We start from the raw sequence: 17341 nt of genomic DNA, 5'->3' as shown, positions 1-17341 counted from the left end.
CCGCTGCAAGTCTCAATTGGAATCTCAAGCCGTCGGCATTTCCTTGTCATCGTCCTCCACTGAGGAGGGGCGGCGCTGCGCCCCTTCGTCGTCCTCCACTGCAGGAGGCTCCATCCCATCCTCCTTGTCCCCCCGCAGGATGAGATACACATCGCCGCTGCTCCTCTTGTGCTGACTGCCCACCCGCACACGGCCACGCGACCTTCATCTAGCCACTTCTCGCCACCATCGTCCACCGCATCCTGGATCTGATCGTTGGGAACTCGTCGAGATTGATGGCCGTATCTCACGAGCAGCTGCAGCTGGGTGTCGCGCGAGATACGGTGTATCCTGCCGATCTCGTCTTGATTTGATTTGACGACCGCGGATCGAGGAAGGACGCCGCAGAGTGGGAGGGACGGCGGCGGGAAACCCTCGCGCGGGGCAGCAAATTCTGCTACGGGCAAGACAGGGCTGAAGTGGACTGCGGGTTGATTCTAAATAACTTCAGGGACTCTTTTGCAAAAGTTCCACGACGGTGAATCCGGAGACTCAATCCGTAGCTTTATTATTAGGAAGAGATTTATAGAGAATGGCTATTTGCAAGTCGATTGGCTTTGTATTTGGTGAGTCACTTTTCTCCCCTTTGGATTCATCAAGTAATAATAGGGAAACAAGGCCCAACGCTGCCTAGCGGGCTACATGCATGCATGCGTGCACGCAATTGTTGGCATGTCATGCATGGATGATGAATACGTCACACGTGCATCACCTTTCACATTTGAACTATTTGGGTTTGATGGATACGAGTACATAGTACATACATGAGAAATGAAAGCACGCACACGTTTGTATAAGCCATTAATGATTGTGTATGAACATATGAATAAAATAATAATAATGAAGTTATCTAAGAAAAAATGTATATTGTGCCATTGGTATTGCCCTTTAAGAAAAAAGAAAATAAAAAAAACTAGAAGGCGCTCATAGGGTAGGGTGTGCGTGTGTGCGTTCATAAGAGTGCGGGGATGCGTGTATGTATGAGTGCTTGCGTCTGTACTGTGTTCAAAAAAACTTGCACGCAACTCTGCACTCAAAGTGCACATTTTGTAATATAGAAAAAAATGAACATATAATAGTGCAATTTTCACAATCTAGTACCCCCCGCCGTCCCAAAATAAGTGTCGTTGATTTAGTATAAATTTTTGGGAGCATAATTCACACACATATTGTATAGTATCTGCGTGTATACCTACACACGGAAATAAAAAATGAAGTGTTCTAAGAATGAATGAATTATTGGTGTTGCTATTACCTTTTAAGAAAAATGCACACATTCTACACATAAATTGCGCTTTTTATAATATGAAAGAATAATCATATAATAGTTGAATGGCATTGATCATTACCGTTAAAGAAAGAAAATGAAAATTAAAACAAAAATAAAATAAAGTAGTTTTCTGGGGAAGGATAAAACCCTTTAAGAAGAAAAAAACAAAAACAAAATAACAAAATTTTCTAGGGAAGATTGAAACCCTTTAAGAAGAAAGAAAATAAAAAAACAAAAACAAAATAATGAAGTTTTCTAGGAAAAAATGAAACCCTTTAAGAAGAAATAAAATAAAAAACTAAAACTAAAACAAAATAATGAAGTTTTATGTGGAAGAATGAAACCCTTTAAGAAAATAATACAAAAACTATAACTATAACTAAATAATGAAGTTTTCTGTGTAAGAATGAAACCCTTTAAGAAGAAAGAAAGTACAAAAACTAAAAATTAAACAAAATAATGAAGTTTTCTAGGGGAAAATGAAACCCTTTAAGAAGAAAGAAAATTAAAACATAACTTGCAGATGGCTTGAAATTGCACTTTTTGTAATACGCAAAAAACAAGCATATATAGTGCAATTTTTGCTCTTTACTATAATTTACACACATGGGGTGTCATACTTGTGTTGTGTGTATACTTACTTAGAAACACAAAAATAAAAGTTAAATTTTCTATGAAGAAATCAAGTATAGTGGCATTGGTACCACCCTTTAAGAAGAAACAAAGTAAAAAATAATAATGATACAATTTGCACACAATTTACACATAAACTGCATTTTTATAGTTATGTAAGAATAAACATATAATAGTGAATTTTACATTAAAAAATGAAGTTTTTAAACAAGGAATGAATTAGTGGCATTGGTATCGTCCTTAAAAACAGGAAATGAATTTAAAGTAAACACAATAAAACAAGTAAAGTTTTATAAGAGAGAATAAATTAGTGACACTTGTATTACTTTTAAAAAGAAAGAAATGAAAAAAAATGCACACAAGTTTGCAGTGAAATTGCACTATTTATAATATGCAGCGAATACACATATAATAATACAACTTTAGCAGTCTAGTATAATTTACACACCTATTGTATAGTACTTCCATGCATACATACACATAATAATAGAAAATATATTTAATTAGCAAAAAACATGTAAAGATGAAAAAAAAACTCAGTTGAAAATAAAGAATAAAAGCATACACATAAAAAAACAAAAGCAAACGCATGAAAAAAGCATGCACACACATTAACATTGGGATGCATTTCATATATGCATGTGCGTGCAAGTCCCATGAACTGAAGACATGCATGCATGCAGGCTGCATTGTGCACTGAAGAAGGAACAGAGTCGGTCGACCTCTATCACAAAGCACCTTAAATCAACGGCCACAAATTTGACTGACCGAAAATAAAAATAAAAAACTCACTCGCCTGACATGTAGCTAACATGTAATTTATAAGGCACTCTTTGAGCTCACAACCACCACAACTAGCTCCGAGTTGTTGGATAGTAAACAAACATAGCAAAAAATATTGGTATGACGATGTATGTTGACTAAGGCAGGAATGGTGGTGCATGTAGAGGGGCCTAGTTCTAGGAAAAACTCAACTTTTCTAATTTCCTCGTCGTCTTTTTGTTGGGAAAAGAGACTATAGTAATTAACTAGCACATATGCCCGTGCATTGCAACGGGAGAAAAACTATCAAATTATGAAGGTGTGGTAGATATAAAAAAAGTACTCCTTCCGTTTTTATTTACTCCGCATATTAGTTTTGGTCAAAGTCAAGCTTTATAAACTTTGACAAAGTTTATAGACAAAAGAATTAACATGTACAATAACAAATCAATACCATTAGATTCATTATTGAACGTACTTTCGCATCATATCGATTTGTTGTTGTAAATATTTATATTCTTTCCTACAAACTTGGTCAAACTTTACGAAGTTTGACTTTAGTCAACTCTAATATGCAGAGTAAATAAAAATGGAGGGAGTATGAATCAAATGCTAGGATGAGATAAGGACTTTTACAATGTCATTTCACAAACTATGTCTGACTGATGTCATGATGAGATAGGGGAATTTTAAAAAGTCATTTCAAAAACTAAAAATGTGATGGTCTCTTCACGACTTGATTTTCTAAGGAACCACAACAAAATATGTCATGGTTGAGCAAACTGTGTTGATGGACCCTGTCTAGGCTAGACTGATGAATGATGTGTCTCGCCTTGAGCTAGCGTACCGGTGTTTACCATTACCAGTACAATTGTACCAGAATAAACATAGCTATGTATAGAGGCAAAATAGACATTTAGTCATTTTTGTATAGCTTACAAAACTAACCCATAATGGAAAGTTGTGTCAATTTTTTGGGGGGCTCAGCACAGTACAAACCACGGAAACCTTTTTTTACCCGACGCGAGTGACTAAATAAAATCATAAAACGATATCTACAGATCCCCTAATAAAAAGTGGTGGCTCGTTTTGTTCATTATTTATGGAACTGTTTTCATGGACATTTTCAATATTCAATATTTGTGAACATTTTCTAAAATTTCACAGACATTTTTTTGAATTCAAAAATATGTTTTCAATATTGGACCATTTTTTTAAATCATGAACATTTATTTCAAATCCGGATTTTTTTTATAATATGCAAACAATTTTTTGAAGTCCTGAACATTTTATGACTTTCTGAATGTTTTTTGAATTTACAAAAAGTGTATGAGTTCCCAATATGTTTTAAAAAAACGCACAACTTTTTGAAATTTGGTTTATTTTGAAATCCGGAATTAATTTAAAGAAGGAAAAACCCAAAAAAATGAGAAAGTAAAAAAGCAAAAAAGAAGTAAAAAACAAGGGGCGCCAAGTCCCGTACATGGGCCGGCCCATTATAGTGTGCTATAGGAAACCTTTTTTTACCCGACGCGAGGGACTAAATATAATCATAAAACGATCTCTACAGACCCCCTAATAAAAAGTGACGGTTTGTTTTGTTCATTATTTATGGAACTGTTTAATGATTGTGAACATTTTCTAAAATTTCATGGACATTTTTTCGAATTCCCGGATATGTTTTGAATACCGGATCATATTTTTAAATCATGAACATTTATTTGAAATCCTGATTTTTGTTATAATACACAAACAATTTTTTGAAGTCATGAACATTTTATGATTTTCTGAATGTTTTTGAATTCATGAATGGTCTATGAGTTCCCACTATGTTTTTTTAACTACATTTTGAAATTTAGTTTTTTTGGAAATCCAGAATTAATTTAAAGTCAGAAAAACAAAACAAAAATGAGAAAGTAAAAAAGCAAAAAAGAAATAGAAAACAAGGGGCGCCAAGTCCCGACACATTATCGCATGCTATAGTGAGGAAAAAGGGGAGACAAGGGGGCAAGAACCAGGGATCTCGTGTTATGTGACTGTATGCATCTATAAGAACAGTAGCTGGCGGCGATTTTTTTAAACCAAATCGTTTTCTTTTCACTTATGTGTGGCATAGTGGGTAATTTATGGCAATTTGGGGGCCAAATTTGATGACGGGCGACCAGAAGCACTAGCCATTTTATTATTATTATTATTATTATTATTATTATTATTATTACTATTATTATTACTATTATTATTATTATTATTATTATTATTACTACTACTACTACTATTATTATTATTATTATTATATTAGGGAAAGATTATGGGGTGTAACATTATCTGTAGAGATTCAAATTAACCAGGAGAGACCCACTGTCGTTGCCATCATTGATTCTCTTTAGCAAAAATAAGAGAGAATAGACTGGTTCTACTTCTTTCGCCGTTATTAGTTTCACTTGTTATACTAGGATGGCCTTTGAACTCGAACATGCATGACACATATTTTAGTGTGTCATCGGTCTTAAGCTTGGGTTTATGACTGTGTATACCTTCCGGGCCGGTTTATAAGTCGGGCACGAATTTTTAGGTCTTCATTTTAACTTGAAAATACGTATCATATTTTATACAAAATTAATCATTATATTCGTTGTCGAATGTAGTTTTTAACCATATATTTTTTGTGGTATATTATGCATGTTTTATTAGTCAAATCAAAGACCTTAAGACCGGTGCCCAACTTTTAAACCGGCCCGGTGGGAATAATAGCTTTTCAGCCATTGAATTCACCCTCATCTTCGTAACTTATGTCGCCAGTGTAGTCATCTCCACCCCGAATGCTGACGTGCATCGGCTTGTGGGAGAGTAGGACTCCAAAACCGTTTGTCCTTGTGATCTTGCACCGGAAGAGGATGAATTAGGTTTTTATGAAGTGCTTCATGCAGTGCTCATGTTCGTCATCACGGGTCGTCTTTCGTCGATGTCGGACGATGCTACTCATCGTCGTCTTTAACGCCGCCAGCAACAGTCCGTCGCCAACATCATCAACAATGTCACTCCTGCGGCTAACGAACAATAAGTTCATGGCTATCTGTTCATATCTCTATTTATAGTTATTGTTACATATGTGATGTTGTTGTGCATGTGTTTCTATTCATCTCGTGTACTAGATTGTTACATGATACTTTGTGTTCTAGTCATGAATTACCCTACGTGGATGTAGCATTGCTCGGTGCAAAAGGTCAACACCACCAAACCATCCACGTACTGTCAGGGACGGACCAATGTTGAAAAGGGTGGGGGCCTAGGACCCGACTCAAAATATGATATTCAATATGACTTCTATGTATTTTTTGGAGGAAAATGCTAGAACTTGATAAATTTAAACAAACCCAGAGCGATCCTATACTTTGCCTTCACTCCAAATACTTTTTAGATTCGCCCATACGTACTATACCATTTTTTTTTTGTGAGAATAACTTCTGATCTATTTATCAACTGTCAAGGTAGTACAAATAACATCAGAAGTATCCTAAAAAAAATACATCTATATCCATAGACCACCTAGCGACGACTACTAGCACTGGAGCAAGCCGAAGGCGTGCCATCGTCTTCACCCAATCCTCATTGGACCCGGGCAAATCTTGTTGTAGTAGACTGTCGGAAAGTCGTCGTGCTAAAACCCCGTAGGACAAATGCCTGAATCCCATTAGATCTGCCATAGACAAACGTCCACACGTCCTCCGACGATGCAAGAAACACCCTCTGGACGGAGACAACGCGGGGAGAACTTTATTCCATGTGCAGAGAGCCGCCGCTGCCTTATCTCTCTGAGCAGGACACAAACCCTAAAAAACTCAAAAGAGTAAAAAAAAATTGGAGCCCTCCTGCTGGCAAGGACGGGGATCCATCACGCCTCCATGGCCTAAGACCACAGAAGACGAGATAGACCAGCGACGGCACCGGCAGGAGGCAGGAGAAACCCTAGCCAAGGGTCTTATTTCTTCCCGTGGAGAAGCAGCTGTATTAGTAGTAGAGGAATTAATTACTGTAACATTACTGTACTGTTTAGCTCTGCTACGCGAGTGGATGCCTGACAATGCTCGTTGTCGTGGAGCATGCACTCATGGAGCCAAAGCTGCTCGCTCAATATTGGCGCCGTGCGAGCCGCTGATCCCCGCGCTCTTTCGCCGACGTGAGGAAGATCACCTTTTGCGACACGGGGGAGAAAAGGAAGACGAATGATGTGTAGCTAGCCAGTGCAGGTGATCAAACCAAGAAGACGAAGCTTATTGCCAACAAGAGAAAAGGAAGCAGCCTGCAGAGAAGTGTGCTACCGCTATCCCCACGAACGTAGCAAGGAGTGAACAGGAAGAATCACGGACGGGGTGGTAAATTCCAATCCCTCAGGATATACATTGCCAATGTGACGAGTAAAAATTAAAAATACATACAGAATCTCTACCCGTTCATTCACGGAAAATCTCCTACCTTTATGTCATCTTCATGCCAAGTCGCCTGCAATAACTGACCGGCCACTGTGTCCCTAGACTTGACATTGCGGTGGAGGGCCGCTTGCCTACATTCTCACTTTAGATATATGTAACTTGCATGAAAATTGAATTTGACAGAGTTCGTGTGTTGTGCCTTGTTCTTGGCTGGGAATATATAATGTCTGACTTCTGTTGGACAAGTCAATTTCTTGGACCAACGCTCATTATATGTGTGACGCAGTGTCTGACCTCTGTTTGGGAGATGAAGTAGTTGACAAGCACTCCTTCGAAAGCCTACCAACGATCCCTGGGGTGGGCTGAGAGCGCGCCACCGCCAGCACGTGCCGCGTTCTGGGTGCTCCATCTGAATTTTGTCTTTCTTTTATTATTTCCCATGCATTTTTGGCTTTTTAGATGATTTTTTTGGGGTTCGGCTTTTTGGTTTTTCATCGGTTTTTCTTAGGTCATTTGCAGCTTAGGCAATATTGATGATGGTTATGACACGTAGGTCCCATTGGACAGGGTGATGTGGCAAAAGTTTGTGCCACATAGGTGTATTGACTAGTTTCCGGGCGGGCGAGCATCCCGACAAGAGGGACATACGCCATCGGGACACCTTTCAGGCCGAGGATCTAGCCTTCCTGCAGTCGTATGTCCGACGACGCCAGGAGGCCGAACCTTGCCAGCTCCTCAGCCTCCCGGACGGTTAGGTCGTGACGCTGCATAGGGGCGGTGGTGGAGGTGGAGATGGCTAGGTATTTGGAAGGGAGGCGTCGGGCGGCTGCGAAGATGGACGGCGGGGGAGGTGTGTGCGACGACGGGAAGGGGAGGATGAAGGTGGGTGTGGGTTGGGTGATTTAAAGGGCGAGAGAGGGCGGGCGAGGTTGCGGGTCGCTGGTGGCCGACGTTATGTCGCCAATCCGCATGGCCACGCAGGACGACAAGGTGTGCACAGTTGGCGGTGTTGAGTGTGAACAACCACCTGCCGTCTACGGTCAAAGGCTAACTGCCTTAATTACGCCGTGTTTGCCATATGCGTGGCGCATGGCTTGCATGCTTCCTCGTCACGGTGCCATCAAGCGCGAGGAGCGTAGCCACGTGTGATGCCTGTTTGTCGCGAGGGCCATATAAGTCGAACATTTTTATTCCATACGACGTAAGTCTTTACGTTCTCAGACGTGTCACGCCGTATATATTAAAATAAACTAAGCCTATGAGGGCCTTTTCATTGCGGTGTGCCTTTGCATCGACACTCGGCTTCAGCAAGAGTTTTCGACGGTCTCACGGATCCGTCCTCGTTGGAAGCACAATCATGCAATGAAGCCCTTGCTTTGGCGATGGATCTCAATCTCAACTCTATATGCGTGGGTTTAGATTGTGCTGCTGTGATCTCCATGATCGGCTCGGATGTTCCTTGCCAGTTCGCTTCGGTTTTGAGTGAGATAAACCATAGAGCTAGTTTTGTTTTCCTAATATCCGTTTTGTTCATGAGAATAGGAAGCATGATTTTGAAGCGCATGCTCTTGCAAAAGTTGTAGCTTCTTTGTCTTCCGGGCGCCACCTGTGGCTTGTTAATACGCCCGACATCATCTGTACTAGTGGTTGGGGCGCACCCTTGGTGCGCCGCCTGAGAGAAAGCAGGGACGGTGCCTGGTGGTGTGCGCCCCTTTCACTTTCCTATTTACAATATGTACATGCATAATCAACAGTTTCCTTATTCCATTAATAATATTACATGGATGGTAGCATATATCTGCATCCTCGTCACTGTATCAACAGATTAATTACAAATACAAGTGCACAACATCTCAATGGATGATTAACTTTGTTCTTCAAAACCCATAACTGAATCGCAATCATCTAAACATGGAGACTTGCAGTCTAACCACCAAGCCTTCTCTTTGATTCAAAGATGTAAGCGCAGGCGATGACGGCAACCGCAACTGGGAAGACAATGATAGTTCTTATGACAGCCCTCTTGGCTTTGTCTGTGCATGTCCACGCCAGTAAAGTAGAGCTTGGAAAGCTGCTTGTGCGACTTCGCGTAGTCCCTGAAGAACGCGTCCTGCCAACGTATCCAACAAGCTAATGAAGATGAATTCAACTCTTCTTTACCTTTGCGTATAATTCAACTAAGGGACGGAAAGCTCGATCCTCCACGAGAACCTTGTCTATAAGCAGCTTCGTGAGTCCGTTGGAGTCCCCTTTCAGAAGCTCATTGCAGCATATACAAAAGATGAAGTCCAGTGATGTACAACTTCATAATGTTGCACTGATGACATTACAGCTACATATAATCTTTAGCCGATGTGTTGCAATCTACAACCGCGGCAATTAAGCTTACATGAAGTAGGAGTTATCAAACTTCAGAGGATCTTTTGTCCAGCTGTAGTCGAATCCCGAGCTATCAGGAGGAGCTTTTCTCCTAAAAATGTACAATGAAGATCAAGGGTTTAACTTATGATTGAAGAACAATGATCTGAATACGACAATAAGGCGTTGTGGCATTACCGGAGTATGTCCACCCAAGAGTGCTTCTATGTCCTTGTTGGTCAAGTCCATTCAGTAGAAGAATGTGCGTGAACTGAACTATCATTAGCTGAAAACAGGAAAAAAAATGTGCGTGAACTGAAAAAGCATATACCTCATGTTCCAGCTCAAGCCAAATGTTCTTCTCTACACTCCTTTTCTCCATCATGTGATAGGCTGTACTGCTGCAATTTATCTCCTCTCGAGAATTTTCAAATCTGCTAGGAACAAGTTCTAAACAAAATATTCAGAGAAAAAGACAGACAGGAACATAGCACCGTCCTTTCTAGTTTCTACAGACTCTAGTTTTAACAAAAAAAAATTGCCATCTTTGCACAGAATAATCACTGTCATACCAGTAAAACAGGACAAACTATTAATTGAAGCATCAGTACACCCTATCAGGAGGTGTACAGCCTACTTACTCATCTGCTACTTCAGTACAGACAGGTTCTTCCGCAACGGTAGCTACATCTTCTGACTCTTGTTTCTCAGATGGAGCAGCTTGGTTGTTCTTACCATGCATTGCCTACAAGCCGTCAAAATCAATTAGCCCAATGCAAACGAGCAGTAATATATGCATAAATGTGGGAGAACCCCTGAGTTCTTTCACATAAAAAATAAAGGAGCAAATTCAATTGATCTATTCAACCAGAGAGAAATGCACGGAAAACTACATCTATTCATGAAACAAAAAGGGACCATTACAGTTATCTTGTACATACTACTACACAGCAGCGAACAAATTCGACAGAGTAATTCATCCGACCCCAATCCCAACCCTAGCACCCCCTCCATCTATTAGTTCCAGGAAACCTGAAAAGTAAAAGAAAAAATATCAGGGGCATTTGACTCAACATGGAAAAGAAAGACTCATACGGAAAAGAAAACAACAAAAATGAGTAAACACAAGTCCTATTACGGTCCATCTATCTCACCTCAAAAAGTGAAAAGGAAAGTGGGTTATCATCTGGACAACAAATTTAGTTTATAGCACAAAATTACATCATTATCATTTGTTTGGAAAAAGAAATAGCTCCAGTTTTAGATTTTTATTAATTGTTACTAATTTCATTAAAAAAGAAAGCAGTAGTCGCCATTTCTAGCCGCAACTAACTGGATCATGAGTCCTGACAATGTGAATGGATGACTAATAGTGGATGATCAACAAAGAAGCATTATATAAGAGAATAGTGTCCAGGGATACATAAGCTGAACGATAGATTCATACTCATTCACCACATGTAACGTAACTAAACATAACCGGATCACCTGTCGATTCCATACCATCCTTCTTGCCTGAAAAAATTGTTTCCTCGGTCAGGGTACATACAGTAACTTGAATAACAGATTGAAAGCTAACCACAATTTGTAGCAGTATAGACCATATGTTGCTGTGTACATATATAGTACTTGTGCGAACAGACATGATTCGAGAAATAAAAGAGAACATAGTTAATTATTCCATCAAATTACAACTTCTTTCTTTTGAGTACTTTGGAGAAACTGAATCTGTATTTTTTCTAGCATGGGGTCTTCTACCTCTTAGTGTGATCTTACGATCTGTTTAGGGAGAGTGGTGTTGATCGTCTTCTTGTCGAACATGCATGTCATCACATTTTTTGTTGTGGATCAAGTTAACTATGTGCTAATCTGTCGGCAAAACAAAACATGCATTTAGTAAACTCACTTTGTTCTTATTACGAGATTATATTCAAGCTCGTTATTCAGACAGGTCGATGCTGAATTGCTGCTAACAACATGCATGTACACGCGTGTCAGCTGCTAGCTTATACTAATTAATTCAGCAGACATTCGTGCATGAGCAGATTTATATGAGCGAGCATAAGTTCATAACTAACAGTTTTGTAGTGAATCTATGAAACATTATGTGACTATGAACACCTCATCTTTTAGTAGAAGCTAGCGCTTGTTACTGTAAATCTGGTGCAGTTGACTCCAAGTCGCCAACAGATGAGATCTTATTAACTAAACTTGTTCAATCATTCACATGATATATGCATGCCATGCATAAAGAATGCACAAAACAAAATTAGTTTCCAACGTATAACATGATATATGCGTGGCAGGCATGTTCGCCAACAATTAGTCCCTGCTTTGCATGAATTAGTACATAGTATAACTGAATTACGTAGATGCACACTGGTTAACTGAATTATCTAATTAACATACATGTTCAATTATCCAATGATGTAGCTTGAGGGATCTCAGTGAGCAGTACCAGAACGCCATGTCAGGCTGCACCTATCTTCAGTTAGGTGTAGCTCTTCCGGGACATACAGATTCATCAACATCTGACGGCTACGATGAGCTCCTCGTTTTACTTCGTCGCTGGACCGTCCGATTTACTGTTACCTGTCCTGTTTAATGTTTAGTTGTTGTTGAGCTCGTGGGTAAAAGTACACCTATAACTAAGCCGGGTTGTGGTTGTAGTTGACCATTGAGAATTCCCCATTCTAGCCTAATGGCATGAACCTATATACGAACACTGCTCCTCCTACAGATCATATACTCCAGATCCAGCAATTGCCATGATTTCCTCTTACAATTCGCGAGATCCACAGTTGTAAATTGCGTAGGACCTGACACGCCACCAGCAAGGAGGAAAGGGCAAGAGGATCAAAAGGGGACCAGGGCGCATAGCTTGTAGGTGGTGACGGGGTGGTCTAAGGCGTCCACCAGCGCCGGGTTGTCCCACAACACGCCACCCTTTCCCATCTCCTCTTTTGCTGTTCTCATACTTCCTCATCCGACCTTCTGCGCCTTCGCACGAACAAGAGGACGAAAAACGAAAGGCGCCTCCACTCCAGCAATACCCGCCGCCGCCACAAGCCGAGCTAGAGGTGTGCTTGCATGAAAGAACAAATCAGGTGGTTCAGGAGCTCACCAAAATACAGGAAAAATCCACGGGACGGACGGGGAAAAAGAAAGAACATATGGATTCGATCTCACCTTCTCTTGTCGCTTGCGTCGGCGGCGTCCAAGGAATCAGGACGACGGCTACGGCACCGTGGACTGGTTAGGATCAAGAACCTGTCCAGAATACTGATCTGCATCTCTTCTTATTCAAGCCATTTGAAATCTCATCTTCTGCAAATCCTCCTACATCATACAGATAATATGGTGCAAGACAAAACATTCTGATTACTATAATGATAATGATAATGAAAACATTCTGATTACTATAATGATAATGAAAACAAATCCATTGAACCAATAATATGGTGCAAGACAAAACATTCTGATTACTATAATGATAATGAAAACAAATCCATTGAATTTTCATATTTTATGTAATATTATACCCGATCATCATATAACATTTTATTACCTAAAGATGTAATTGTCTGTGAAGATCTAATTCATCATTGCAAAATTATAACACGAGTTAGCTCCAAAGCATTCAAATTTTGAAAGCAATTTCCAGGCACAATTACCTCATTGTTGATAAAGATCGTCCTCGATGAAACACCACAGTTTGATGATAATTTGCAATCAGATAAAATAATTCAGTTTATGCTGATTAGAACAAGGAAATAACAGATCTAAAGCCTGATAGAAACTTTGTTTTCAACAAAAGATCTAAAATGTGATCCAAATTTTGTTTTGCTTCAGACATTGCAAGGGTCAAGGGTATAAAGTCTACTGGTTCCATCACATTGCAAGGGTAATATACTATTAAGCATTCAGACAAGAAAGTAAGAAGCATGTTCCACAAAATCAGTTACTTGTACAGTAATCATGAATGCCCACACTTCCATCTGACCTGGGATTTTGATCCCGACATTTCATGGGTTTCCGCTTTGGAAATAACCAAAGACTAAAAGGAGTCAAACCTGTTGATTCACGTGAGGTCTCTCCGAGCTTCCAATTCCTTTTCTACAAAACTTTTTCCACAAGAGATGGGTTAAGATCCATATATAACTTGCCAAACTTAGAAGTAATTGTACAGATTAAACATCACAATCAGGATTTTGGAATACGAAACAGGGGAATAAGAGATATAGTTTTTGAAGAATCTAATAGCAGTATCACACAACTGATGCTGCATAATCCGAAACATCTTACTTCAGCTAAAGTTCAGGTACATGGTCAAGGACAAGAAGTCAATCAACAAAAAATTAGATATGCTGATTCATGTCATTAAAGAAATCTTGCTTGCTGATCACACGACTGAGTTAATTAGTCAGTACCTTCGAAGCACTCAGTTTGCTTTATGGACATGGCTTCCATAAACCCGAGCTCATCTACATGGGAGATCAGAGGTGTCATTCAATGGCAGCGAAGCCCACCTGCACAAATGGTTTGCATCAGTGAACAGAGCAGGAAGCCAATTAATCAAAACAAACAAGGAGTGCTTAGAAGTTGCAATGATCAACACCTGCATGGATGGGATCAGGGACAAACTCGTGGCTAAGGGTACGCATCTTCATCAGCGGCGTCAGCCCGTGCGTGTGGTCGTGGTCGCAGGCGTAGATGCCCGTGGCGTGCCGGCCCCGACCCTGGGTCTGGTCGGAGAAGCGCCTCCTCCTCCTCCTCTTTCTCCTCTAGTCGACATGGAAGAGCACCTCTTCCTCCTCTGGCATCGATGGCGGCGAGACCACACCTGGATCCTGGGAGACACCCGCACATGGCCACCGACGGTGGAGGGAAATGGGGAGCAGATCCGTTGCGGCGGCGTCCTCCCATCTGTCCTCGTCGTCGGCAACAGCGACCTTCAGGTGATGGCGCCCGAGCAGAACCGCAGCACCATCAGCTGGACCACGGCGCTACATAGTAAAAAAAGGAAATACAATACATCAAACGGTGCATAATATTTCCAGGGATACTATGTAATTCAACAGCAATCATGAAAAGAATACAAATCGAATTACATCTGAAGGACTGAATACAACATCAACATCTTCAAGGCAAGGCTTACATCTCCATATTGCATAGGACCAGATGCAGGAACATTTCAACAAACATATAGTGGGCATGAGTGTAGGAATCCATGGGATGCAGAGAGGGAAAGAGTGAGCGTACCTAAGGCGGTGAAGATCTAGCAGATGGTGGCCGCGACGGCGATTGGGAGCAGGAGGAGGGAGATCGACGCCCTTGCCCTCATCTGGTCGCGGAACCCCATCGTATACCTCCTCGCAGCCGCCACGGGCATGGGGAGAGAATGAGAGAGGAGAAGGATAAAGCGGGGGAGGCGGCGGAGAACTTGGTCAGGCCCCCAGGAGGCCCTCGAGCTGCTTCGGATTCATCTCCTCCCCTTGTCGTAGCCGTCACCGTCGGTCTCCGCCGGCACCTCGCTACAACCATCCTGGAGGTCTTGCGGAACGCGAAGACGAGAAGGTTTGGGGGAAGCGGATCTCAGGAGGCGCCTTCTCTGGTGGCCGGCGGCGGAGGAGCTGGGATGCGGCGATGGGGCAGCGACGGCGGCAACTCTAGCCCACCCGGGGAAGGGAGGGAGGAGAGGGGAAGATTTTTTGGGAGAGAAGCTTCGTGGGTAAGGAAAGGCGCCGAGGAAAGCGGCGTGTGCTTTATATTTCGTCCATGACTCGCGCAGCCGCTGCCCAATGGGGGACGTCTTTTTTCTCTCCAGTGATCTTTCTTTGTCTCCTAGCGATCCAACGTGGCATAGCCCAGATAATCCCTTTGATGCACACCTTATTGTTTTTAATTCCTGTTGACATCCAAATTTAATAAAGGTTACAGATGTTAAAAAAAACACAAGACCAAATATGTTTTTCTGTAGTGAACTCACCCAAACCATCCACGTACTGCTATTTTTTTTTCTGAGGATAACACGTACTGCTATTGAGTACAGTACTTTGCTATGCTCGTGGGCTCGTGGCCGTGGATCATGCACGCACACTCATGCAGCATGCAGCCAAAGCTGCTGGCTTGACGTTGGCGCCATGCGAGTCCCCGAATCAGGAATCCCGCGCCCTTTTCCCGTCGTGACGAAAATCCCGTTTTGCGACACACGGGAGCGGACGAGCGATGTGTAGCCAGCCAGCGCAGAAGATGATGCTCATTGCCAAAATGTGAAAAAAGAAGAAGCAATGACACATAAGTCAGTGTGGTACCTCCATGAAAGTAACAAGCATGAGTGAACATGAAGAAGAATCAGGGACATACGGGGTGGCAAAAGCCGGTCGAGCGGATATACATTGCCAATGTGACGAGTAAAACGAAAATGCGTACAGAATCTCTACCCATTCTTTTAGGGAGAAGAATCTTACCTTTATGTCATCTTCATGTCAAGTCACCTGCGAAGGAGAGCGACGTCGCCGCCGGCGTGGTGAGAAGTGAGAAAGATTAATAGACAGGGTAGGCACTAGACTTGACACTGCGAAGGAAGGCAATACTTTATGACATGAAGATGACATAAAGGCGCAATGAAGGAGAGCGACGTCGCCGCCGGCGTGGTCCGCATAGGCGACATGGAGGCGGGGGTGTTCAAGGCCTTTCTCGGCTTCATGTACACCGACTCGCTGCCGGAGATAGCAAAGAAGGAGGAAGACGCCATGTACCAGCATCTCCTTGTGGCCGCGGACGGGTATAACATGGAGAGGCTCAAGTTGATTTGCGAAGACAAGCTGTGCAAGAGAATTGATGCGAGCTCTGTGGCCAACGTGTTGGCGTTGGCTGAGCTTCACCACTGCCGTGATCTCAAGGACGCATGCTTCGAATTTCTCGGCACTCCTGCAAATCTCAGGGAGGCCATGGCCACTGACGGCTTTGAGCATCTGAGCACAAGCTGCCCTTCTGTTGTCAAGGAGCTGATTGCCTTGTGCTCCGCACCTTAGTCCAGTGAGATACTGATGGATGCGCTCATGTGTCTGAACTCTGGAGGGGATGCCTGAAGACACTTCTGGTTGTTGCCAAGTGCTGGATGCCGGATGTTGTTGTTCGATCCTTTAATTTGCTGCTTTCTGGTTGTGATCTAAGTTTCTATATATGAAGTATCTAGTGACAATGTTGTCGGTTAAACTCTAGCTAGTGTTGTCTGGCTTTCGCCCAGTAGTGTAATATCTAGCAATAATGTTTTTATTTCATCTAGTTTGTGTTGATTACCACATGTGCCACATGGTATTGACAATGTTGTTGTTTAAACTCTAGAGTTATTGGGTTTTCGCACGTAGTGTTTGTGCCGATGCGGGAAAAAGTATTTTTGCGAGCTACACTCAAATGATGTTTACAATGTTTGCACGAGGGTCTGGGAGCACACGTGTGTTGAAAGAAATGGGGTATTTCACACACATTATCTTGAGAGCCTTCTGTGGTGCTACTATGTATCACTAAAGTGATGACTATAATAGTATGGCTTTTGACTAGTTCCCATAAAAGATTTCAGACAAAAGCGATATCTAACAAATAATAACAGACAAATAGAAGTTCAGATAAAATACCGAAACTATAAATAAAACTATGATAGCGCTAGGCGCATGGTGGATCACACATCGCAAAAATAACGAATAGCTGGTAGGTTGGCAGTGTGAGTTTGTACAGGGGAAGAAAAAGATGGGTATGGGCGCACTTGAGAAATTGAGAAAGCCATGTAATGCATTTTTTTAAAGTGAAGCACAAGACACATATCAGAACTGCATACTCTGAGTTA

The 17341-nt window shown here is 41.7% G+C and overlaps 1 protein-coding gene and 1 pseudogene across 27 annotated transcripts; one reads left to right on the top strand and one right to left on the bottom strand.

Moving 5' to 3' along the window:
- Positions 1–8874: 8874 nt before the first annotated feature.
- LOC125518002 (uncharacterized) lies at positions 8875–15271 on the bottom strand. 27 transcript variants are annotated; one of them, XR_015610159.1, is made up of 11 exons: positions 14755–15269; positions 14111–14498; positions 13923–14021; positions 13566–13616; positions 11251–12831; positions 10417–11007; positions 10134–10237; positions 9824–9926; positions 9691–9723; positions 9524–9604; positions 8875–9244 (listed from the first exon to the last, which is right to left on the bottom strand). XR_015610159.1 is itself a non-coding variant. In XM_087534020.1 (10 exons), the coding sequence occupies exons 7-10, from the start codon at positions 10504–10506 to the stop codon at positions 9546–9548; spliced, it is 489 nt and encodes a 162-aa protein (XP_087390146.1). In that variant the 5' UTR covers positions 10507–11007; positions 11251–12566; positions 12682–12831; positions 13167–13616; positions 13923–14021; positions 14111–14498; positions 14755–15271; the 3' UTR covers positions 8875–9545. The 27 variants fall into 27 exon arrangements, 17 of the variants coding, with proteins under 17 accessions (XP_087390146.1, XP_087390144.1, XP_087390149.1 ...); XR_015610158.1 differs by having other exon boundaries at positions 9346–9604; positions 9691–9926; positions 14755–15270; XM_087534020.1 differs by having other exon boundaries at positions 8875–9604; positions 9691–9926; positions 11251–12566; ... (1 more) ...; positions 13167–13616; positions 14755–15271.
- Positions 15272–16118: 847 nt separating this feature from the next.
- On the top strand, positions 16119–16529 carry LOC147957488 (BTB/POZ and MATH domain-containing protein 1 pseudogene; annotated as a pseudogene).
- Positions 16530–17341: the final 812 nt, after the last annotated feature.

The sequence above is a fragment of the Triticum urartu genome, chromosome 7A (genome assembly GCF_056163025.1).
Source record: "Triticum urartu cultivar PI428250 chromosome 7A, HENAU_Tu73, whole genome shotgun sequence".
NCBI lineage: Eukaryota > Viridiplantae > Streptophyta > Magnoliopsida > Poales > Poaceae > Triticum > Triticum urartu.
The sequence above is the reverse complement of the archived record's forward strand: the minus strand, read 5'-3'. Positions and strand labels throughout refer to the sequence as shown.

What these genes read in the sequence shown, in the direction of transcription:
- LOC125518002 (XM_087534007.1), bottom strand. Translation starts at nt 10,506, where the DNA reads ATGGAGGGGGTGCTAGGGTTGGGATTGGGGTCGGATGAATTACTCTGT. An exon ending in GTAGTATGTACAAGATAACT is followed by an intron (nt 10,238 to 10,416) that starts GTAATGGTCCCT and finishes GACGGCTTGTAG; the next exon opens with GCAATGCATGGTAAGAACAA. An exon ending in TGTACTGAAGTAGCAGATGA is followed by an intron (nt 9,927 to 10,133) that starts GTAAGTAGGCTG and finishes TGTTCCTAGCAG; the next exon opens with ATTTGAAAATTCTCGAGAGG.